At 38.1% G+C, this 26,237-nt stretch overlaps 2 protein-coding genes across 6 annotated transcripts in view; one reads left to right on the top strand and one right to left on the bottom strand.

The window, feature by feature from the left end:
• Positions 1 to 211: 211 nt before the first annotated feature.
• Positions 212 to 18,955, top strand: nmur3 (neuromedin U receptor 3). Of its 2 annotated transcripts, XM_073916806.1 has the most exons (4): positions 212 to 487; positions 567 to 649; positions 1,976 to 2,941; positions 14,739 to 18,955. In XM_073916806.1, the coding sequence occupies exons 3-4, from the start codon at positions 2,074 to 2,076 to the stop codon at positions 15,047 to 15,049; spliced, it is 1,179 nt and encodes a 392-aa protein (XP_073772907.1). In that variant the 5' UTR covers positions 212 to 487; positions 567 to 649; positions 1,976 to 2,073; the 3' UTR covers positions 15,050 to 18,955. The 2 variants fall into 2 exon arrangements, 1 of the variants encoding a protein (XP_073772907.1); XR_012387195.1 differs by lacking the exon at positions 14,739 to 18,955 and adding an exon at positions 5,068 to 5,523 and having other exon boundaries at positions 226 to 649; positions 1,976 to 4,711.
• A 1,177-nt stretch (positions 18,956 to 20,132) lies between these two features.
• Positions 20,133 to 26,237, bottom strand: part of lactbl1b (lactamase, beta-like 1b) — a 39,016-nt gene continuing 32,911 nt past the window's right edge. For 3 of the 4 annotated variants that reach the window (XM_073916804.1, XM_073916802.1, XM_073916805.1), the window contains 3 exons: positions 25,510 to 25,615; positions 22,074 to 23,409; positions 20,133 to 20,704 (listed from right to left, as the gene is read on the bottom strand). In XM_073916804.1, the coding sequence (XP_073772905.1) occupies positions 22,431 to 23,409; positions 25,510 to 25,615 (1,085 nt within the window). In that variant the 3' untranslated portion in view covers positions 20,133 to 20,704; positions 22,074 to 22,430. Of the gene's footprint in view, positions 20,705 to 22,018; positions 23,410 to 25,509; positions 25,616 to 26,237 lie in introns of those variants that run through there. The other variant, XM_073916803.1, reaches the window with a different exon arrangement.

Below are 26,237 nucleotides of genomic sequence, written 5' to 3' on the forward strand. Positions count from 1 at the left end.
ATTTCAGAAAGCATTGTAATATGCTGTTTTGCGCCTCATTTATCCAGAGATAATCGTTCCAGTAGTTTCAGTTCAAGTTTTTAAATCAATATTACAACAAGAGCACTTTTTCACCTCAAAGTTAATTTGCACAGTTTATAATATATAAATTCTTAACTTTAATTGAACCAAAATAAACCAAAATTCAACGCGTTGAAGCTCAACCTGTTACACCACTCTCCTACTGAACGAGAAAATCTGAGGATGGACACGGACACGCGCGCGCGCACCTATCCATCATCAATTGCCTCCTTCTTGCCTGGTGCACTGAATCCACTTGAAAACAACGAACGCATAAACAATCAAAGGCAAAAGCCGTTTGATTTGCCGGTGAAACCCAAGAGAAGCGAAGAGTGAGAAGGATGAAAGCTCTCAGTCTGTCATCATCTCATTGGATGTTCGGGTGCGTCTTACCGCAAAGACCCATCATCCGAGCAACTCAGTGAAGGCACAGGCTCTGGAAGCACCTGTTATCACTGCACGATCATAGTTTTGCAAATAGTGATTGATTACATCGATTATTTTAGCATAATTGCGTGCCCGGTGGTCATCATGAAGTTAAGCACAAGTCTGGATGCGGCACGGCGCGTGCACTGAAGACGCTGGAAAGGTGCGTGTTTCTGCATTTGCTAACTTTACAACACGAAACGCTTAATTTATTTACTGAATCATGAACTATTTATTCATGTTAGATTTGTAAACTCACATTCAGTCGTTTGTGTGGCTAATAAACCCAAAATACACATCGAAATTACTATATAAAAAACAAATATCTAAATGTTTTTAAAGGCTTATAAACTGTATACAGTGAGTATTTAATGTTTAATGTTTTTTTTGTTTTGGTTACTAGGGTTGTATCGCATCAATATTCAAAATTGAATTTACATTGCTTTATAATAGTACACGTGATGATTGTTTCAAATGATCAAGTTGTTTTTTGCTTTATTATTAATGGAAAATAAAGGTTTTAGTATAGAAGGTATGTAGTTACTGGCTCGTGGCGATCCACCGTACAGTAAGCGTTTCAGATTGAGATTGATTACATTCAGATTGAGTCCAGTAAATGTGGTACATTAGGTAAAGAGAGACAAATGAGTGTCAGGACCTATTAAATATTGGGAAATTGGTCAGACAAAATGGGGCATTTTTAAAACTCTTCTAATGGATTGTATTACCATGGGTTATGTTATCCATCTGATAAGGTTAGTGTTCCCTGTTATATGACATTATGGTTTTTTTAGCTCGAAGCTAGTCAGCAGCAAGTCTGAATTTTATCAGCAAATGTAGATGATGGATATGACCAGGCAGACACTGTGTGGCTGTAGTAGCTAGAAAAGAACACTATGCTGGTTTATAAAACAGCTGTCATCTTCCTCAAACCAGTTTAATCAGGTTGAAAGCAGATGACATCGATTACCCTAATACAAATTAGGCCAAACCATCCCATAATTTTTAGTATAAGACAAACCCCGTCCCCCCAAATAAGTGAAATAAAACAAAAAAAGAGAGTTGGTTAGTTCAAGAACAGTCCCTTTTCTTTGAATTGTTTTAAATAACACTTGTTTTAATATGTTGTAATTGTAGTTTCAAACACTGAGCCTCCGTGTCACCCTAGAGAACGTTCATTCATTTCTTTTCTTTTCGGCTTAGTCCATTTATTAATCTGGGGTCGCCACAACGGAATGAACCGCCAACTTCCATACACATTCACACTCATACATAATTCATTCAGTACTATCTACTTTGCCACCACGTCACCCTAGAGAACATTCAGTTATAAACAAATGTATAGTAAAATATACTGTATAATAAATTCAGAACTGCTAAAAAAAATCATAATAAGTTTCCATTTCTGTCTGCTATACCCCCACTGCAGTATATCCTTCATGTCTGTACTTATAGCCTGTACCTCCCTGTACTAATCTGTTTAACACAGGTCTTCCATCATGCAGAAGAAACAATGCAGGAGGTAGCAGTTTCAGCGCTGACTCAAGACAGGCTCATTTAACCTTATTTAATCACCCTTGGACTCCTATGATGGCCCTGATCTGCCTTTGCGAGTCTGTGAATACATCAGACCAGGATTATGAGTTCTGCAACAGCAGTACGTTCAACTTCACTGGAAATGACAGTGCACACTGTTACCTTCAGACCATTGATGAAGTTCTGTTTAAGCTTCTGGGCCCAAGACGATCTCCGTTTTTCTTCCCTGTAACCTGTACTTACATCCTCATCTTCATGACCGGGGTCTTAGGAAACCTCCTGACCTGCGCTGTAATCACTAAAGATCGAAAAATGCAAACTCCCACCAACTTGTATCTCTTTAGCCTGGCCATCTCCGATCTTCTAGTGCTACTCTTCGGGATGCCTCTGGAAATCTACGAACTTTGGCAAAACTACCCTTTTCCCTTCGGCGAGAGCATCTGCTGCTTTAAAATCTTCTTGTTCGAGACAGTTTGCTTTGCTTCTGTGTTAAACGTCACAGTGCTAAGTGTGGAGCGATACATAGCTGTGATTCACCCGCTCAAAACCCGTTACGCCATCACCAACAAGCACGCTCGAAGGGTCATCGCTGGGGTTTGGGCTATGTCTCTGCTCTGCGCCGTCCCGAACACCTCACTCCATGGCCTGCAGTATCAGTATCTGCCGGAGAGGGTTCAGGAATCGGCGACATGCAACCTGCTCAAGCCCAAATGGATGTACAACTTGGTGATCCAGATCACAACTGTGCTCTTCTACTTTGTGCCCATGATGATGATCAGCGTGCTGTATCTGATGATCGGCCTGACGCTTGGCAGAGGGCAGAAGCAGAGGAAGGACAAGCTGGGAAGCAATCACAGCAACGACAGCTGGAAAATCCATCTGGACAGCAGACGGAGGAGGCAGGTCACCAAGATGCACTGTAAGTGATGGCCTGATGTTAGTACAGTGAATATGTAATGATATTTCAGCAGTATTCAAGCATGTAAAACTCAAACCCTACTGTAATTGTCAGGATTTTCACCAAATGTGGTTTTTATACTAGTGTTTTCCCACCATGTTCCTGGAAGCACACCAGCAGTACATATTTTGGAGGTCTCCCTTATCCCACCCATTAACTTCAGGTTTTGGTCTCTTCTTCTGATGAGTTCATTCAGGTGTGTTTGATTTTAGTAGGTATCGCTGCAGCCCGGAGACCTACAAGTGGGAGGGATTTACACGGCAAGCAAGTTGGGTAACCTCCGAGTAAGAGGTACTTAAACCACAGGTAGATTGATAAATAAAACACAGATTACTGTGAGGTTGGGTTTAGGTTTGGGGTAGGTGTAGATGTTAATAAAACACATCAGATTACTGTGAGGTTGGGTTTAGGTTTGGGGTAGGTGTAGAGATTAATAAAACACAGATTACTGTGAGGTTGGGTTTAGGTTTGGGGTAGGAGTAGATGTTAATAAAACACATCAGATTACTGTGAGGTTGGGTTTAGGTTTGGGGTAGGAGTAGAGATTAATAAAACACAGATTACTGTGAGGTTGGGTTTAGGTTTGGGGTAGGAGTAGAGATTAATAAAACACAGATTACTGTGAGGTTGGGTTTAGGTTTGGGGTAGGCGTAGACGTTAATAAAACACAGATTACTGTGATGTTGGGTATAGGTTTGGGGTAGGCGTAGAGATTAATAAAACACAGATTACTGTGAGGTTGGGTTTAGGTTTGGGGTAGGCGTAGAGATTAATAAAACACAGATTACTGTGAGGTTGGGTTTAGGTTTGGGGTAGGCGTAGAGATTAATAAAACACAGATTACTGTGAGGTTGGGTTTAGGTTTGGGGTAGGCGTAGAGATTAATAAAACACAGATTACTGTGAGGTTGGGTTTAGGGTTGGGTAGGCGTAGACGTTAATAAAACACAGATTACTGTGAGGTTGGGTTTTGGGTTGGGGTAGGTGTAGACATTCATAAAGCACAATATTGGACTCTGTGCCATGTACAAGACATTAAATAAATAGAAACTCCGGGTTTGAACAGCCCACTTGGAGCTCGAAGGCCAACCCACTTGGAGCTGCCTCTGACCTCTATTTACTGTACACTCTTCTCGTTTGATAAGGAAGAGGTAGAAAATGTGTACTGTTGGTGTGCTTTCAGAAACAGGGTTGGGAAACACTGCCTTACACCAAATATGCCAAGCCCATCTATAATGTCACCTGATGGTGGCGCTATCATAATCAAGGGTGCAAAATCACTCAAAATTTCTAAACCATTCACCACAGACTCAAGTGTCTTATATTATGTGAATCTTTGGGTGAAGGTAAAACAAATGCATGTGTAAGATTAAACCACCCCTCAAGTAAAATGTTCAAGTATTTTAGATTTTTTTTAAAAACGACAAATTTTGTCCAGAAGTTTTGTGCTTTTCATACAGTTAAAAACATGAACAACACAGTAAATAATGCCCAGTACCACACAATTACTTCATATGTCCCAATACAAATCGATGTTTATTGGAGTGGACTGAACATGAAACAATTAAGTTGTTTTCAAACACAAAAAAAATTTGTTGTTTTAACTAATTTTAAATACGTAGCTTGAACAAGAAGCAAAAGTCATTTTTTGAGTGCACCTTCTGTCAGTGTGTTATTAAACAGGGTTAATGGAGGTCATTCATAATAGAAAATTATGTCTGTTGGGGGCGAGGCAGTGGCGCAGTAGGTAGTGCTGTCACCTCACAGCAAGAAGGTCGCTGGTTCGAACCTCTGCTTAGTTGGCATTTCTGTGTGGAGTTTGCATGTTCTCTCTACCTTCGAGTGGGTTTCCTCCAGGTGCTCTGGTTTCCCCCACAGTCCAAAGACATGTGGTATAGGTGAATTGGGTAGGCTAAATTGTCCGTAATGTATGAATGTGTGTGTGGATGTTTCCCAGAGATGGGTTGCAGCTGGAAGGGCGTAAAAACTTGCTGGATAAGTTGGCGGTGCATTCTGCTGTAGTGACCCCGGATTAATAGAGGGACTAAGCTGACAAGAGAATGAATGAATGAATGTCTGTTGGGTTAGTCTCTGAGAAATTTCAAGAAAGCCATTGGTGTAAATCAAGTTTTACACGTCATACATCCTGCAATATTTCATACAAACACAATATCACATGTCAGAACTGATAATCCTGAAAAGTTACGCCTCAAGAACCACTAATATGATTTTCAAAACCCAATCTAATAGGAAAAGTTTTAATTTTACACACTGGAGATTTGAATTCTTAAAATATGAATCATTTATTTACGAACCTTAAATATATGTAACGCTCTGGATGCCTAATACTCTGTATTTGTCGTTTTAACTTTGGAAGAAAAGTTGTAAATTATAAATCAATAGTAGCTGAGCATTTTTTTATATGTTAAGCTGTATACTTTATGACCGAACATCAAAAATAACATGCGCTGAGCTACAGGTAAATATTTTTTATCTCATTTATTTTTAGCTTAAATATATTTAAGAAATCTCCCTTACTTTAGCAAGCCAAAAAATAAAAATAAATTAATTAAAGTTTTGCACTGTAGATATCTCTGTTTATAAACATAACAGTAAACTTGCTGCACTCAGAAAATGACGTTTGTTGTTTGTTCAAACAGCACAATTCTTGAGTTTATTTGGAGGACAATTAAACTATTTTATGTTTAAACAACTAAAATTTGTAAAAGCTAACTTAATCTGTTGAAGTTGCCCCAGCACAAATCAATTGTGTGGAACCCAGCATTTTCTACATTGTGTTTTGTTCGATGTCTGACTTAATTTCAACTGAAGCTCCTCCCCTTTTTAAAAAAAATAGCATTTATATATCACACATCTGCCAGTCAAGATTGAGCTCACATTAATTTTGATTTCACTTGCACTTTAATGCTCAATATTATATATTTAGAAGCACATCTAAACTTTCTTTCTTTAAAAATAAGAGTTAGTTGCAAAGTTAGAGTCAACACGATGTCTAAAGGTGAACATCCAATTAAAGTGTAACCTATTGGGTTTTTTTTCAACACATTCTCAATCCCCTGTTGTCACGTACTGATGTTTGTGTAGTAGAGGGCAGCTAATGAGAGAGATGCAGGTAAACCTCACTCCCCGATCTCACAAGGTGCATTAGAATCACTGAAATCCTGTTTGAAACAGAGTAGAACCATAGGGTACAAGCTTGTTCTGGACCAAGGCCATCCAAATATGCAAGCTGCGATCTCATTCCCTGATCTCACAAGGTGCATTAGAATCACTGAAATCCTGTTTGAAACACAGTAGAACCATAGGGTACAAGCTTGTTCTGGACCAAGGCCATCCAAATATGCAAGCTGCGAAATATCTATTTAGGATTTGGATAATCTTTGTCATTTCAAACTAGTCTTAATTCCCTTTGTTTATTTTTCACATAATTATGGCAAATCTAATTTAGCAGTTTCCTTAATCCAGTGACAAAGCAATTCCATATCCCAATGTAAAGCATGTTGAGCATTACTTCTGAAAAACATCCATTTGGATGGTGTTTACATTGGAGCGGTGAAATCTTTAGCCAAATACTCACTTAAAACCACACACACGCACACACAATGTTTTACATCTTCTCTATGCCTTCCCCTAACAGCAATGTTACTGTTCCAAGAGCATCTTTCAGTTTTTGGCAGGTGTTATCGTCACCATGGCCATCATCATGAATAGGACCTTGAAGCAAGACACTTTCATCTGCTTTTATACATCGTGCGTGCACACAATTGCAAAGTGCACTATGGCACAAATTACTCACCATTAAAGCTATTCAATTAGAGACTCAAGTGTAAGCTCATGAGAGAGATGCTTAAGCATTGCTTTTAATCTCGAAAAGGAAATTGCCTCTTGATTTTAAAGCTGGCATCATGATTTAACAAAAATCTGTCTTTTATAAAAGTGAAAATCTGTCCTTTGTACTGATAGAAATGTAAAAATCAGAAGACCTGCGGTGTTCTCTGAATCACAGCCTGCATGACTCACTGTTTTACTGATAGATTGCAACCTAACAATTCCTACTGTTTTAATGTCACTGACAATAGGCGGAGGTCGCAAATGCTGGAAACGAAATGTACCGGAAGTGTTTCATTCATTCTTTGATGCACTTTTATCAATATCATGAATACGTTTCATTTAGCCTGTTATAAATAGTTCACGGCTGGTTGAGTAGTCCTTTTTATGAATAGGTTTAATGATTGGTTGAAAATGTAAACCTCTTCCTGACCAAAACTTCAGATAATGTTTCATTGCTTTCACTGGTACAGTTTGCTTCTTTGGAAGATTTTGCCTGTGAAAAACAGACTTCAAAATGGCATATGCAATTAACCCACTCTGTGAACCAAACAAGCCATGAGATAGTCTGTTAGAACGTATAAAGCCATGGCAAAAGCTGTCCATCCTCTGAAATAATTTTCACAACCCAATCTCAAATGATGTAACTGAAATGAACAAATAATCGGCGCTAGTCAATCCACTGAAAAAAAAGTTTTTGTTAATCTTCAATCAAAATCTGGTCATTTGCTTCAGAGTTTGAAATGACGGTCCTTCTGTTGACGTGATGGTTTCGGCCACTGGCAATAGGCTGAGGTCGGAAATACTGTAAATAAAATGTGCCGGAAGTGCTCCATTCATTCTTATATTCACTTTTATTAATATCATAAACACGTTTCATTTAGCCTGTTATAAATAGTTCATGGCTAGTTAAGTAGTCTTTTTTATGAATAGATTTAATGGTTGAAAATCTAAACTTCTTCCCAACCTCAGCTGCAGATGATGTTTCATGGCTATAATGTAACTTTTGCAGTTTGCTTCTTTGGAGGAATTTGTCCTGTGATAAACAGACTTTAAAATGTTATTGAATGCAATTAACCCTCTCTGTGAACCAGACAAGCCATGAAATAGTCTGTTAGAATGTACAAAGCCATGGCAAAAGCTGTCCATCCTCTGAGGCGATTTTCTAAACCCAATCTCATATAATGTGTATAATATGTAAGTTCAGTTGTATGAATATGCGATTTTAAAAAGGAGGCATGGCACCCAACTCCACCCCTAACCTCAACCGTCATTGGGTGATGAGCAAATCGTACTAAATTGTTCGAATTAGATCGTACAAATTCATCTGAATTAGCCACTAAATCAAAAAGATACGAATTGCCGTGAGATTGCGTTGAAATGACGGTCCTTCTATTGAAGTCAGTTTGATGGTTTCAGTCACTGACAATAGGCTGAGGTTGCAAAATCCGGAAATAAAATGTACCGGAAGTGCTCCATTCATTCTTTGATGCACTTTTATCAATATCTTGAATACGTTTCATTTAGCCCCTGTTATAAATATTTAATCACTGGTTAAGTAGTCAATATTTAAGAACAGATTTAATGATTATGTAAACCTCTTCCTGACCAAAGCTTCAGATAATGTTTCATTGCTACTGTCCCTTGTGCAGTTTGCTTCTTTGCAAAAATGTGTTGACAATAAAATGGTATTGAATGCAATTAACCCACTCTGTGAAACCAAAAATAAGCCATGAAATAGTCTGTTTGCATGTATAAAGCCATGGCAAAAGCCGTCCATCCTCTGAGGTGATTTTCACAACCCAATCTCATATAATGTGACTGATATGAAAATGATTATGATAATTACAAAATAAGCATACAGGCCAGACCTTAAAGTCTTTGTGAAAACAAATTATTATTATTATTATTATTATTTTTTTTTTTGGTGAACAATTACTCAGCACAAGATGATAATCTACAAATAGAGTTTTTGTTAACCATTTATAATTTTTTTTTTATTTTCTGGCGTAGTCCCTTTATTAATCAGGGGTTGCCACAGTGGAATGAACCGCCAACTTATCCAGCATATGTTTTACACAGCAGATGCCCTTCCAGCTGCAACCCAGTACTGGGAAACACCCATACACACTCATTCACACAAATACACTACGGACATTTTAGCTTACCCAATTCACCTGTACCGCATGTCTTTGGACTTGTAGGGGAAACCGGAGCACCCGGAGAAAACAACAATAATGTTTTACTCAAACATAAAACTATAAATCATAAATCAATGAAAAATCAATCTATAAATCATAAATCAATGAAAAATCAATCTATTTTTATTCAATTGGATGTTTCTATAGGCTGGCAGATCTGTCATCATTGGCTCTACAGCCAATGAATTGGCTCTTTCACTGTCTTTCCACTCCCCTATAGCTGGTGTGTGCACTGGCGCCATTGTCCTGTAGCTGCCGGCACATCATACATGTAGATGATACATGCGAGCCTTCATGAACAGTTAAATACTTTGTGCCGTGTGCGGATGCGGTATCACAGTTTGGCAGGTCTGCCTTGCCTTCAGAAAGCATGTGCTGTTCTCATAGGATAGGAAAACTCAGCTATGAATAATAATGCCGGCAGCTAGCTCTCTGCACTCTTACATGGTTGCTCATTGAAGCCAAGTACCTGAATGGGAGACCACATGGGAGCTAGGTTGCTGCCAGAAGTGGTGTTAGTGAAGCCAACAGGGGGCACTCAACCTGCAGTCTGTGTGGGTCCTAAAGCTCCAGTATTGTGATGGGGACTCAGTGAGCACCGTCTTTCGGATGAGACGTTAATCCGAGGTACTGACTCTCTGTGGTCATTAAAATCCAAGGATGTCGTTTGAAAAAGAGTAGGGGTTTATTCCCTGGCATCCTGGCCAAATTTTCCCGCTGGCCTCTGTCCATCATGGCCTCCTAACCATGCCCACATTATAATTGGCTTCATCACTCTTCCCTCCACCAATCAGCTGGTGTGTGGTGTGCGGTCAGGTGTAATATGGCTTTGTCATGTCATCCAAGCGAATGCTGCACACTGGTGGTGGATGAGGAGATTCTCCCCAAAAACATGTAAAGCAGTTTGAGAGTCCAGAAAAGCACTATATAAATGTAAGGAATTATTATTATTATTATTATTATTATTATCATCATCATCATCATCATCATCATCATCATCATCATCATCATCATCATCATTATTATTATTATTATTATCATTATTATTATTTTAGGCAGGCAGATCGGCGCTGTCACAGATTTTGATCCTGCCCCAATATTGACTTTAAACTTGGAAGATGATATTAGCTGACAAAAGCTCAAAATTATCCAGTTTTATCCACAAAATTAGGCTGACTGCTGCTAACAATGTCAAAACTGATAGTCAACACACATAGATCTGTTAAAATCTAAAAAAAAAATAAATAAAAATCCTGAAATTTTAAAGGTGAATTACAATCGGAAGCCCCAGATAAGGAGAGAAAGGAGTCTTTGATGTAGCTACATATAGTGGCCTGCTTTGTAATTTATTACTCCTTTTCTTTTTTTTGTTTGTTTGTTGTAATTCTAAATTACCTAGTATGTTGATTCATTTTTGCGTTATTTTCTATTGATTTAATACTTTGTAACCCTGAATAGAAATCTGCAACATACCCAGCTATTTGTGGTTGCTGGCCAGGGAAGCAGTTTTTAGGGAAGTATATCACATGACTTCCATCCCTACATTCACCTAGGAAACCTGATGTTAGCACTAGGTAAGGAGTGAATGCTATTTTTGGACATTTTGTTTAACAGGGAATCTACATCAGGGCGAGTTGCATTCCCTCATGTTTTGTGGTGTGGATCAAATAAATAAACAAGCTTATCAGATGTTTTCAGACACGAAAGTCAAACCAAGAACCAAGAACAGGAGTGTTACAAATTCAACCACATGCTATGATTTTGTCAAATACGATGCAATCCTGGATTAACATCTACAGTATGTTGATCCTGGAACTTTATTTATTTTTTTGTTCAAAAACGTAATCTATAACTATTCTTTTCTCCTAAACGCAACCACAACTGTAAAATTTTCCGAAAATCAAGGGGGAATAATTGTTAGATAACAATCATGTAGAAGTGCATAAACCCAACCGTAAGCCTTAACTTATACCTGTATAAAACCTTATACAAAACCAAACCCTAAAGTTTATACAAAAAACAGTAATTGTATCCCTTAATCCTGGTTCAGTTGGAACAACTATTGGAAAGTAAGTTGGAAATTGGAGATTACTTTCCAATTGGAAAGTAAGTCACTTTTCAAAACCTTTTCATTTAATGTTCCTCGCTGGTGGAATGATCTTCCCATTCCGATGCAAACTGCCGATACACTGGTAATTTTCAAATGACAAATAAAGACCCATCTCTTTCAAGAACACCTGAACCCCAGTGAATAATACCAAAATGAAGCAATTTCTCGCACTCTCCTTCCCCCCCCCCCCCCTCACTCTCTCTCAAAAAAAAAAAAATAATAAAAAATCTTACTCTAGCATTAAATTTTATGAGGACAAAGAAATTGAATAACTAGCACTTCTTGTATGTATGCATTACCTCTTCTTGTTGAATCGCTGAATACCTCCTCAATTGTAAGTTGCTGGACAAAAGCGTCTGCTAAATGACTAAATGTAAATGTTCCAGCATCACCATAGATGTTGATCCAGAAATATGTCTCACTTGATGAAATCAGGTTAGGGACTTCAAGCAGCTCAGGAGAATGCTGAAACAGTTTGTTTAATGAGTAAAATGTATGCTGTATTGATTATGCTTGCTCTGATGGATCACTTCAGAAGGAAGAATCTTTACACAATCTTATTTGCTGTAATAATAAAAGAAAAACTCTATGATGGTATGATCAAGCCTTTCAGAAAAGAAAAAAAAAAGTGTGATGACGGCAGTGGCGACGTAGTGGCGCAGTAGGTAGTGCTGTCACCTTACAGCAAGAAGGTCGCTGGTTTGAACCTCGGCTCAGTTGGCGTTTCTGTGTGGAATTTGCATGTTCTCCCTGCGTTCGCGTGGGTTTCCTCCGGGTGCTTTGGTTTCCCCCACAGTCAAAAGACATGCAGTACAGGTGAATTGAGTAGGCTAAATTGTCCGTAGTGTATGAGTGTGTGGATGTTTCCCAGAGATGGGTTGCGACTGAAAAGGCATCCGTTGCGTAAAAACGTGCTGGATAAGTTGGCGGTTCATTCCGCTGTGGCAACACAAGAATAATAAAGGGACTAAGCCGACAACAAAATGAATGAATAAATGACAGCAGCTAAAGAGAATAACGTCAAATGTACTGTCCTGCATTAGATGCTGCATTAGAAACACCTTGCATAAGCGGTAATTCGTTTTTGTAATTTGACGCAAAGATGATATAATACATTCATAAATGCATTCATACATTTAAAAAAAAAATCTAAATAATTAAAACTTTCAAGGATTTAAGATTATGATGACCACTAAACACATCATTAACTTGTAAAATAAGGGTCCATTGTCATTTAATCTGATTTCATGACATATGGCATCTTACAGTGTGACATGTGAATCATGTTCATACAAGCTACAATCATATAGGATAATTCAAAATTGCACAATGTGAGACAGGTTTTATTCCCACGCTAAAAGAACTATCTGAATCAAAGAAAACTTGGCAGGTATGATCATGGTTTTAAATCAATTTCAGTTATTAAGTACAGTATCAGCTAGTCAATAAATCAATGGGTTTAATAATCTATATTCTGCTGTAATTTATCAGTAATCAATATCATTTTTTTATGTAGTATGGGGAGCAAAAAGTGCTTTTGACAATGTAATTATATAGGAGTTGCAAAACACCAGTAGCTGAACGAAGGATAATGAGAGGGTTAAGATGAGCTAACACCTGCATCTGACATAAAGGATCAAAGCATATGAGTTAGCTGTACTCCACCAATATAATAAGAGGTTGGGATGAGTCATCAGATAATGGATGCAGGTGTTTGGGAAAGGTCCAAGAAAAAAGGCCAAGTAAGGCTGTGGTCACACAAAATTTTGACCCTATGAATTTCTGTCTTACAGCGCTGCAAAATGGGGTGGGATTAAACAAGATGATTAGACATTAAAATATAGACATTTTAATTTTCTGTACACAGAGGTGATGTTTTGATCTATTGATCTCATGCCATCCCGTGCAGCAGTTTTGCAGATCAAAGTTCACTAAGCTTAAACTTTGCAGTGCATCAATCTGTGAAACATTTCGCATGAGCTTTCTTTTCCAGTCTGCAGCTATTGCTTGTGTATGAAGGGAAGTCTATAGGGCGAAAATTGCAGTGTGGTCGCAGCTTTAGAGAGTTAGGGTACAGTAATACTGGGTTCCGCACAATCAATTTGAGTTGGGACATCATAAACAAATTAAATATTTAATTAGTTTTTACAAATTTAAGTGAATTGAACATAAAACAATTAAGTTTCTCCAAAAACTCAAGAACTGTGTTGTTTCAGCTCAATTTAAATAAGTAGTTTGAACAAACAGCAAATGTCCTTTTTTGAGAGTAACACTGGTTTGGTCTCATAAAAAATTATAAGGAAAGGCTATAAAGGACGATCTGCAAACAGATCTGAACAGAGGTGATGGTGTAAAGTCTTGCAGACCATACACTGATTTCACATGGTCACCCTTTTAAAGGTGAAAGCGAGGCTGCAGTGGGAAGTAAGAAGTATCACCTGGAGTCACACAGGAACGATGTCCACGTCTTTGTACCTGGCTGTATATCTTATCAGCGAAGAGAAAGTGACACAAATTTATAATTTCACCACTTTCCGAGTGACCCAATAGTGAAAATAAAAGGGATATCGGACCTCATTTTCAGCTAAGTTAAGGGAAATGGCACCAGCTAAAGTTCACTTTCCTAAACTTGTTTTAGATATCATTCATCAAACTCAAGTCATATAGAGTGAAAGAATCAGTTCAGTAACTTGTCACTGTCCTGAATTTTGGTACTGAAAAAAAAGACAATTTCCTGCTAACATTTAACCACCGTTGAGCGCTTTTTTTAACACCGCTGATTTTCCATAGTATTCACCAGTGCTCAACAGAAATGATTGTGATTGGCCGTGAAGGTCATCAGTTCACTGCTCTTTGCAGATGTTTACAGAGTGCATGAATAAATCCGCTGATGAATCAACTGATCTTCATGGATTTTTAACGTTCCAGTGTCCGTGTATCTGTTTGCACTCGGTGAAGAGCAGTAAACTGATGACTTTCAAGGCCAGACACAGTCATTTCTGTTGAGTACTGGTGTTAACAGCGCTTAAATGTTAGCAGGAAATGGATGTTTTTAAAATGTTAGTACTGGCACTAACACTATTACAGATAACACGAGGGTGTGCTAAATTAAATTAAACTTAACTAATTGATATTAAAGTAATGTTTACACCATTTCTGCACTTTGAAATCGCGGCAACAGCTAGAGGTTTGTAGTCCACAGCATGTTGTTGCAATGTCTACAGTGCTGACCCAATACTTCTTTTCTTCCTACTCCAGCCTCACTTTCGTTTTCTAAAAATGCGGTAGCATGAAATAAGCGTATTGTCTCTCTCAAAGCTGTTATGATAACTGGAACTCTTTGAGAAGATCATTATAGATTCCACAACAACACAAACTATCAAATATAACTACTTTTCTCAAGAAATTCTTTACGATAAATGCATCTATGAAAAAAAGAGTATGGTTTAAAATGAGACACTGTTACTAGCATAAACATAACTCTGACAGCAGCCAACCAATCAAAATCAAGTATTCCAAAGACATATCAGTGAATGCTCGCTTCCACAGCTGATTGTAACATTGATTTACTTGATCTCTCTCTCGTTCTCTCTCTTTAGTTGTGGTGGTATTAGTGTTTGCCATCTGCTGGGCTCCGTTCCACATCGACCGGCTCTTATGGAGCTTCATCACCAGTTGGACAGACCACATGCATAACATCTTTGAATATGTGCACATAATCTCCGGCGTGCTCTTCTACCTCAGTTCAGCTGTAAACCCCATAATCTACAACCTGCTTTCCAGCCGCTTCCGGGAACGGTTTCAAGCGCTGGTGTGCAGTCGCCTGTCAACTAGATCCTCACGTAATGATTCCATGCCTTTTTACATCATACCCAAAGACCCCCCGACTGATTTCAAACGGACTGGATAAGAGCAGGAACACACATGGCCTTTTCCTTTTGTCATTATCAGCAGCGGGAGGAAGGGAATGAATGAATGATATGCTTTGATGTGAGACAACATACTCTGCGCACTCACACGGCATTGTGCTATTCACTCCAAGAATAGAAACAGAAGATGTGAAGCATGCCTGTAAACACTACGGTATTGACTGAAACCACATGTTAATGGACAGGTAAATGGGTTTGGATTGATATGGACTTGGCCTTTGGAAGATGATGATTAAACAGCACGGTCGTGTCATCAAAATTTAAAGTATGAATGAAAATGAAATACCGTTCTGTAGGAGTGCCTATTAAGCCCATTCATGGTCAATATTGCAGTTCCATTAGTGGAAAGAACAAGCAACAACAAGGTCATTGAATCATAGATGACAAAATGCTGCTATGCATCCAATTAAAGATGAAACTGAACAATTGTTTAAAACACATGGATTGAGGTCTGTATCAAATCTTCTGTATAATTCTGTTTGTGTCATAAGGCAAGTCAAGTTCAGCTCCTCTATAATTCTAATATAGGCTCATTCTGGAAATGTAGAGTTGCTGGAAATTACGAATTATGTATCCAGAGCTACGCATGGCTGCATTTCATCTTTAAAATGAACTCTACGTAGTGGTATGATGCCATTCCTTTTTGCGCTTACTAGATCACTGCTTACATGCATGTAGACGGCTTTTCTGCTGTTACCAGTTTGTCTGGTAGCTTAACACATACGCCGGCGTACTTGAGATGCAGAGAAAAGTCGACCGCGACGATGGGGTTTGAATTTGGTGAAGAACAGTTGCAGAATGCAGATCAGACAAAAACAGAATCCAAAAAAAAAAATAAACACGTAAATAAAAGGGTGTGAATGTGGTAAAATATAAAAATGTGGTAAAATTAGGGGGCTTTTCTTTTTCTGGATTGCTTTTGAAAACACTGCGGTTGGGTTTAGAGAAGAGGGTGGGCGCTGGCCAATATGTGCTTTTTTAAAATACTATTGGGCCCTGTTTACTGCCAGTTAAATATGACCCAATTTAGATTTTTTGCTCAAATGTGACACAGATCGGATCTGTTCTATGACTGTGTAAACACCAAAACAAAAATGCATGCATTCGGATATTCAGATATCAGTTTCAGGCCTCCTTCATTTGTGGAAATAAATCAGATATTAATGGGATATGTGACTATGCGACCATCATGTAAACAGGCAGATCAGATTTATTGAGGCATTCCATTTTGTACGTCATTAAACTTGCGTCAATATGGTACTTCTCCAAGGTTTAATGACGAAGAAGGAAGGTGTGTGAAGATGCCAATGCGGTAACAAAACAACAGAGGAAACATGGAGGAGGAAAGGGGTCAGTCCCCACTATTTGCTCCCATTAGACATGAGATCTCTCTCGTACCCACAAATTCCTCTGAATGGTGGAAGACATCATATGTAAACTATAGGTGCAAGCTGCGATGACGGCCCTTTTCTTCCTCCTCCGCCTCAAAATCATTTTAAAGTTGGCCCAACTTTGCATATTTCGCAGAGCTGAAAGAAAGACAATTTCTTTCATTGTGACTAGTGTGGTGCAGATGCTAGAACCCGCTGTAAATATAGTATACTATAGCAAGTGTAAACAAATTAATTGGATATGGGTCACAGTTAAAAAAACATGTAAGCAGACAGGCAAAAAAAATCAGATATACTGTAGGCAACAAATCAGAATTGGGCATCAAGACCTAACTGTAAACGAGGTCTTGGTTGTGTTTAGGGAAAAGGGAGGGGGAGGGTATCATTCAGTTGGTCAGTCAGTCAGTCAACAGCGGCCTCTAGTAGATTTACATGAGAAGAGCAGGCACGATTTGCACTCTCCAATAATATCGCCTATATAGGGGTACGTAATCACAATGAGCCTGGGTTGTCTAATTATGCTTTATTCATTAACATGATGCATTAATGTAGATTACTACACTGGTACTAGAATGAATAATTACACAGTATTTAGCTGTAATATGAACTGTATTTTACTGTTGGACAGTTATGCTACTGTAGCATGTTACTGTATTTTATGGGCATATTTTAAAGTCATTGTGAAATTTACTGTATATTCTACAGTAAATACAATTCTGTAAATGCATATACAGTAAGATAAATGGCGCCGTAAATGTAAATACAGTAAATAATCTATCTATCGTATAATATAATAAGAGGTGAGTCAATAGATAATAGGAAAGGTTCAAGAAAAATGCGAGTTTTGTTTTCATTTTCGATTGGACTTTGCAGGTCAGAGTTCAGCAACCTTTGCAAGGTAGCGATATAAAAAAAATATTTTCACACAAGCTTAACTTTCCGGTCTGTAGCATTTGTATGCGTATGAATGGAAGTCTATAGGACGAAAAGTGCAGTGTGACATTGGCTTTAGAGAGTTGGGGTGCAAAAAAACTGGGTTCCACAATCAATTTCAGTTAGTTCAACAGTTTTGCAGCGTGTTGCTGTATTTTAAAGTGGCATTGTAATAATTACTGTATATCATACAGTAAAGATATACATGTAGTTCTGTAAATACATATACCGCAAGATAAATGGTTGTGTAAATATAAATAATTTTTTTTCTGTAATTGTTTTAGAGTAAGTTACTGGCGAAATCCTGCCTGTAAGTTACTGTAGATTTTACAGGACAGTGTATGTATGTATATATGTATGTATGTTTGTATGTTTGTATCCATCCATCCATCCATCCATCCATCCATCCATCCATCCATCCATCCATCCATCCATCCATCCATCCATCCATCCATCCATCCATCCATCCATCCATCCATCCATCCATCCATCTATCTATCTATCTATCTATCTATCTATCTATCTATCTATCTATCTATCTATCTATCTATCTATCTATCTATCTATCTATCTATCTATCCATCCAAGGAAAGAAAAAAAAAGAGTCTGTGTCATTTAAAAAGTCACATGTTGTATATTATATGCCATTTGACAATATCCGTTCCAAAACAAGCGCTGTCAGTCTTGATGGGAACGAGCTGCTCTTTTTGTCATTTGTGTCATAAACAGAGGGAAAACACACATCGCTCCCTTGATTTATTTTTCTCCAGCACTAGAGAGGAAGCAGCACACTTCACACCAGAAGGGAGTCATCAGAAAAACACACAGTACAATAAGTGCAGCACGACTCGTTAATCTTACAGACTATTATGAGAAAAGTGTGTATTTTTATGCTTCAATTAACTGTAGGGGCTTGTGCGGTACGAGAATGTAATGTGCCAGGACAATTCTGGCTTAATTGTCGCAATTACGGACTTTCATTGTTGGTTTAGAAATGTAAGTGTGCCAAAAGTGCTTTACTAGAATACTGTATTATGAGAATAGGAATATTTCTAGTAACGGTGGATTGTGACTCTTCTGGCTTTACTTTTAGATGAAGTGAACGTTGCTCGTTATTGGTTTCTTTTCCATTCTACTGACCTTGGCTTGTTGACAGTTTAATCTAGCAGCTTCATCCTACTGTGACATAAATAAGAGGTGAACGGGTAGCTGTCTTGAGGGAAGATTTTGATAAGTGTAATTTATAGTACATGAGAGAGAGAGGAGGGAGAGGGGGAAATTAATAAGCGTAACGCTTATATCATAAATGAAACAAAAATACTTTGCAATTATAACGCATATATGTTGCACTATATATTAAAAAGCTGTCAGTTTTAGAGTGCGTCTTCATAAATAATGTTTTCCTCCTAATAATACAATTATGAGTCTATTGATACATAAAGTGTTGTGTGTTTGCCTGAATATTGCTGCTGTATTTTTGTTGTAAATAAATGTATTTATTCTGCTGTACAAACTAAGCCTAAGCAAATAATTGTGAAAAAAATAAACTTAATTGCCTTCTCACATAGTTGCTTCTTTCTTTCTAGGTGTTATCTTTTCACAAACACATTTATAAAGAGAATGAAAATGATTCATGAAACGAGGGGTATAACTCAAGAATTTTGAAAAAGCAAGATCACGTTGTGGAATTTTCAAAATAGGCTCATTCTAAAAATGGTACCCTTATTTACATTACTGGAGATCACGAATTATGTAGTCAGAAGTATATATGGCTGCATTCTGTCTTTAAAATGAATGCTACTTGGCGGTATTATGTTGTTTTTTTGCGCTAGCAGCTAACCGCTTACCTCCATATGCATGCCGTTTTTACGTTGTCCACTGACTTAAGCAGAGAGGAGTTTACTGATGATGAAGGTTCGACCGCTTTGAAGAACAGTTCCAGAAAGCAGGTAACACAAAAAACGAAAGCCAAAAAATAAAATAAATAAGTAAATAACAGGGTGAGAATGTGGTAAAATCTGAAAACATGACAGCCGCGAGGAATTTTCTTTTTCTGGATAACTTTTTAACAACTATTGGTTTGTTTAGGAAACTTGGTAAGGGGGTCAATCGAAGCCTTTGAAAACACTTGGTTCGGTTTAGGGAAGTGGGTGGGTGTTGGTCAATCATTGGTTTGGAAAAAACTCGGTTCAGTTTAGGGAAGTGGGTGGGTGTTGGTCAGTCATTACTATTTCAAACACTCAGTTCAGTTTAGGGAAGTGGGTGGGCATTGGTCAATTAGTGCTTTGTGAAACACTATCAGTTGGGTTTAGGGAAGGGGGCAAGTGGGGTAATCAGTCAGTTGACATCAGTCAGTCAGTCGACATCGGCCTCGGGTTAATTTACGCTAGACAAGCAGGTGCAAATGCCACTTGCAAGAAACATTTGAGATTTCAAAAAGTATACACAGCAGCCTCTGGTGGATTTGTGAAAACAAAAACTGCAAAAAAAAATGTAGCTCCTGGGATGTATTTGATACAAATAGATAAACTACACCTGCTTCACAAGCAAAAACAGTCCTCATTAGTTCTTACAGAAGCTCAGACATACCATGTGACATGCAAGAATGAACCTCATTGGTTCTCACTCATAAAGCAAGCTGCTTGAGCATCCATTAACACATCTCACAAGCTGTAAACACTGTTTACTGATCATTTATATGAGTACTGTATTTTTTCAGAAATAGGTGGACAGAAATATCTTAGATTTGATTAAAAATGTCTCATTTATTTTCAGAAGATTGGAACGACATGAGGGTGAATAAATCAACACAATTTTAAGAAGCACAATAATATTATTATAATATTAATCAGAAGTGGTCAGTGTGGTCACACTAAACTTCCACTCATGCTTCCAAAACACTGGAGACCGAAAACCCAAGAACAAAGTCTAAAAGTCTGAAATTAAAATGCTTAGACATGAGTTGTATAATTTACAATCAATATGACTGTCATACTTGGTCTTTTTGAGGAGTTTCGTTGACCTTTTGATGATTAATAATTCAAGATGTTCATGCTCCCACATAGAAAAGACGTAATTTGCATAAAAGTCTATTTGGTCATAAGAAACTGCAAATTCGGTTTCAGTGGCACAGAAAATGCAAAAAGGAGACCAAAAGAGATAACATTTTACAATGACGTTGCATTAGTTTATGGTAGATAATCTATTTACTAACATGAACAATAGGTTAGTTAATGAAAATGCAGTTAACAATGCTAGTCTAGTCGACTTTACATTTTATTAATGCAATAGTAACTGTTAAATGTGTATGTACTAGGGATGGAAAGATTAACCGATATGTATCGATATGCAGTCATGCGCGTGCACGATGTGAGTGCATCGATAGAGCAGCAGAGGATGAATGAAATTTTGGAAGCAAATCGAGATGCATCGGTTTTTGCGAGATGCATCGATTTTTCCAAGATACAACTTATATTTTTAATATAGAATGTATTTTTTATTTATTAACAAGTGTTGTCAACCTGTTTTTGGCGCATAATTTAGCAACGGACTTGCGGATGTGTACTCTTACACTACGACTCAGTGTATCAGATGTGCGGATGAAGCTAGTGGTGCGCCCTCAGAAAGCGCGAGAAGCAAAACAAACATATTCCCCACTGAGTTCTAAATCTGAAGTATGGCAACATTATGGATTAAAGGATGGACGACTTGACAGGACAGATGCAATTTGCAAAATGTGCCGCGCATCTGTAAAATACACGGGCAGTACGACTAATCTGAAATCTCACTTGAAGCGGCACCACGGTGTTGTTGTGGAAGCATCTTCCAGTGTTTCTGCATCCCCGGCTTCCTGCACTGCTTCAACTGTAGCTACCAGCTCCAAAAGTGGTGAGAACAGCATTGCAAGTTTTTTTCCATGCGCAACAGTTTTGTGCGCTCTACGCCAATAACGGATGTTACTGCATTGTTCATCTGCAAAGATATTCAGCCCAGTGTCACAGAGAACGAAGGTTTTAAACACCTCCTCCTGTTAATTTGTATTTAATTATATTTTTATAAGCCTGTTGTTTACAGTGACAGTGATGTTTCAAAGCAGCATAACACTGCTAGTTCACCACCTTAAGTTTTGAATATTCAGTGGCACAATATATCTTTATAAAACTTGTTTTCATAGTTGAAAAGTTAAATCACAATTCTTGTTGTGCAATGGTAAACCTTTATGTTGAAAGAGTGCAAATATATATATATATATATATATATATATATATATATATATATATATATTTTTTTTTTTTTAATATATATTGCACTTATACATTCTGTTTATCTTGAAAATACTTAAATATTATGTGCTATATGTTCTAAAATGGCCCTCTACTGTAAACTGACACTCTGGCTCTGAGAGAAGAGCCAGTTTGTAAAAAAAAAGTCTTGGTTTTGCTTGGTTAATAAATAATCAAACTCATTCAATGGCACAGCATCCTCTTTCACATAATCTAATAAACTTGATCTAATTAGTTAGTGCTGATTTATCGCATTGTATCGTGATATGGATGTGAATCATATCGTGTTGCATCGCAATATGTCACAAATGTATCACTAATATATCGGATTGTATTCTTTGTATCGAGATGTGTATCGGATCGGCATTATAGCTTAGATGCCCAACCCTAGAATGTACAAGTATTGTTTATTTTTAGATTATGTTAGTAAACACATTAACTATTGTGAAGTATGTCCAATAAACTTAACTGGGCCTCCATAAAGAGCCTGTTGTGTTAATAATGACATATTGCTTCAAAAAATCATTCATAGTGTTAGATTCATACGAATACAACATTCAGTATGTTTTTTATACATGTATGCATACATAGGAAGAACATCGAAATCTTTATGGACATAAATGTGCAAAAATAGGTTATTCCGAGATGTCCTCACAGGGTAAACAAGCTATTTTAGGGAAAACAATGTGGTAAACATCATCTGTTATCACTTTCTCTCCAAGATAAAGTTCTCTCATAAATAAACTGTATCATCCTCAATTAGAGAAGGTGGGTTTGCGGGATATTCTAATCACATTGTATGTGTTGAGCCCTGGAGCATCAAATCCTGGAGATACGCCTTTCTTATCAAAGACGTAAAAGTTAAAAAGCTGCCCATCTTGGGCTTCGAGGGATACAGATGCAGTGTTGACACGTAAAACGCAGGGATACTCCTTCTCGAAAACGACTCTAAATACCCGTTCCACTAGGTAATTCAATTTTATGGTCCGGTAACGCTCCGGGATGAGATCCTCAATTTGAGGTCCAAACTGCTGCATGATCAAGACACCATCTGGCCCTGCTTTAATCTCATAAAACGTGATGTTGCCGTAAGTGTAAAATCCCACATAGGGTGCAGGATCTGGAGGAGGAGTAAGATACCGCTTGGCCTCCCTAAACGCCTTCTCCATTGCAGGAATGATGTAAGAATAAGCCTTCGAAATAATATCCTGGTTCTGTGGCCGCGTTCCTGCCATTAGCACCACCAATCCAAGCTTAAGCCGAGGCACCAGAGAGAATGTAGCGGAGTAGCCATCCAGATCGCCATCTTTACGTAGTACCTCATATCCCTTCTGTTCGTTGACCTCCCATGGTGTACCTGTGCGATTGGCGAAGTAGTCTTTGTCACAGCGAAACACAGGGGTTAGCATGATTTTCAACGTGTCGGGTTCCAATATTTTGCGATGATACGCTCCCAATAACATCATTGATAATTTTGCCAAGTCAGCAGCAGTCGAATACATCTGTCCTGACGGGCGATACCAGCCCAAATCATAAAGGGGCGCCGGTTGGCCACTGGCGTACACACCTACAGCCATTTGACTTTGGATGCCAGGGTTAATGTCAAACCCAGTGTCCTCCATTCCCAACCTGCTGAGAATGTTATCTGTGATCCATCTCTGGTAATTCACACCTGCAACCCTCTCAGAAAGGATATGGGCAAGCAAAGAGAAGGCCAGATTGCTGTAGTGGCACCTAATAGAGAAATCGAAGAGAACAGTGTATTAGGCCTTCTTCAAGGAAACTTTATTTTGATGGTCCATTTTGCACATTTTGTTGACTTTAAATGTAGCTACATAGGAACTTTTTTTTTTCATTAGAATATTAGCAGACCATTTGCTTGACATTTGCTGACACTGCTCCATCATAAGACTTTCTCCTGCCTACAAGAAACTTTGCAGGAAACTTTTTGTTAACTTACACTAAGCCTAACCCTAATCCACACCTTCTTAACTTTACAGTGTAGTTATAGTCTAAATCAGAATTAGGATGCTTTCACACTAGCATTTTTGGTCTGCACCTGAGTTCATTTAAGGTCAGAGTTCAGTACGTTTAGATTGACGGCTGTCTTCTTAGCTCAGTTGCGCACCCACAAACCATACTCAAGTCTGCCTTAAAGAGGTGTTTTTGGATACGGTTCACCTGAACTCTGGTCTGGTTGACTTTTCATATTAATGCAATAGTACCAAATAATGGAAGTGAACCACAAACTGTTAAACAAATTTTTGTTTTCCTAACATTCATTTGTGTGTGCATACAGTATGTCTGTGTATCACGCAACAGTACCTAGGGGACATGCGGGACTGACCCAGTGCAAACATATTAATAATGTCTACTTGTGTCTTCCAAAAATAACTTCTGCAGACATTGCGTGATGTTTTAAAGGTTTTTAATATTTCTGCGGCAGATAGACGCAAACCGCTCTCTGCATGTTCCCAAAACCAAAACATTCATTAAAAGCAGAATGACCGTAGTGTGCATACTTATTTCCATTTTGGCACCTTGACTTTCATGTTGCAACAGCTGTACACACAACAGTAGCTCAATGACGCAAGCGTACCAGAGTTCAGAAAGAAAAAAGACAGTGTGAACACAGACCAGCTGAGAACGTGGAGGAAGGGAGCAATCAAACTTGGGTTCAGACCAGGCTATCAAAGTGTGAAAGCATCCTTACACTAACCCTAATCCCAACCCTCCTGACCTTACAGTCTACTTACATTCTAAACTAGGGTGCTTTCACACTAGCACATCTGATCCGCACTCAGAGTAATTTGATGTCAGAGTTAGGTATGTTTGGCTAGTGTGAGCGCTGTCTTCTGACCTCGGGTGCACACCTGGGAACTGTACCTGAGCCTATCTGAAAGAGGTGGTCTGGGGTAGGGTACGCACAAACTCTGGAACGGTTCAATTCTGATGTGAATGCAAACATATCAAATAATGGAAATGAACCACCAACTTAAAAACAAACATTAGTTTTCATAACGTTCATTCGTGTGTGCATGTCTGTGTAGCACCTTGGTAACAAAACCAAAAGATTCAGTAAAAGCAGAATGACAGTAATGTGCTTACTTATTTTAATTTTGGTGCCTTGGCTTTCATGGCCATCACCTGGCAATAGCGGTACACAGAACAGCAGGTTGATGAGGCAACCGTATCAGAGTACAGAAAAAAAAAAGACAGTGCCAACACAAACCAGTCAAGAAGTTGGCAAGAGGAGACAATCAAACTTGGGGTTGGACCAGGCAATTGAACAAAGTGTGAAAGCACCCTTAGATGGCATATTGTTGCAACTTATAATCAACAAAATGTGTGTAAGTGCCACATGGGGCAGTTTCCGACTCATGCTGCACACAGTCGACCAATCACAACAGATCTCATCAGACCAATCATTGCTAATTAGCATCCCACAAAGGAGGGGTTTGGGTTTTGAAATCAATCGCTAAACAATTCATATGTCAGTTGTTGAGATAATTAGGTAAAAATAAATGCGTATTAAGACTATGAAAGTGTTTTTGGCCTTGTATGCATATCAGGCCATTGTTGGGGACCACCAAAACCAACTATGACATTTTATAATGCACATTTGGGACACTTTAAAGAGACCATCCAAATAAAACTTTACCCTTCTTTCCTCAAATGTACCTTAAAGGAATGTTATCAAGAGACAGCAAAAAATCTATTATCATCATCGTCTTGGTCTAAAAGCTTTTCATTGAGACATACATCCGATGAGGATCATTTAAAGTAGCTGGCAAGAACAGATAACCAGCTAAAATAAATTTGGCAGAAACGTACTTGGTCCCCGGATCTGCTACGAGCACATCATCTTGTAGGAGGTTGATTGCAGTCTTGGTCTTGCCTTTCCACAGTAAGTTAGTCCCACGGAGTCTTCGAGGTAGACCTGTGGAAAATCCAGTAGGAGAGTAATGAATAATTAGGTTGTTTTTATGCCCAAAGGAATGTTATTGCTCATTTAAAAAGCTATTTGTTTTAGTCATATGAGTGTTTGCAGCTTAGGGAAATTTATCTTTTTTTAAACAAGTCAAAGCAAACAAACTATGCATAAATGTTCAGAAAACAAAACTTTCAACAAGGAAGTGGCTTGAAAACAGTTTGTCAGGAAATCATGATCTTGATTCTATGATCTATCGATTCTTTAGGTCATTGTGAATCTGAATGTCCTCATAAGCTGTAAAATCTTTGTGAAAAAAGTGGTTCAACAAATTAGCATAGACCTTTGTAGAAGGTTATCATAGGTTTGGAAATAACAAAACAACAGCTATAACAACCTCTGATATCTCTCAGAAATGTGTTTCTTTTTCTAATTAAGCTAAAATTAAGGTTTTTAAACTTGTTTTATGTTTGGCAGACAATTAAAGTGATGTAAAATGGCAAGTAGTTTTTTCCTCCTCCAGTCCACTTACAAATCATTTCAGAAGAGACTGAGTTGCACAGATATTTTAAATTATTTTATACATTATTTTATAACAAATATTTTATTCACTACTGTTAATGAGAACCAA

The sequence above is a fragment of the Danio rerio genome, chromosome 11 (assembly GCF_049306965.1).
Source record: "Danio rerio strain Tuebingen ecotype United States chromosome 11, GRCz12tu, whole genome shotgun sequence".
Classification (NCBI taxonomy): Eukaryota; Metazoa; Chordata; class Actinopteri; order Cypriniformes; family Danionidae; genus Danio; species Danio rerio.

What these genes read in the sequence shown, in the direction of transcription:
- nmur3 (XM_073916806.1), top strand. Translation starts at nt 2,074, where the DNA reads ATGATGGCCCTGATCTGCCTTTGCGAGTCTGTGAATACATCAGACCAG. An exon ending in GCAGGTCACCAAGATGCACT is followed by an intron (nt 2,942 to 14,738) that starts GTAAGTGATGGC and finishes CTCTCTCTTTAG; the next exon opens with TTGTGGTGGTATTAGTGTTT.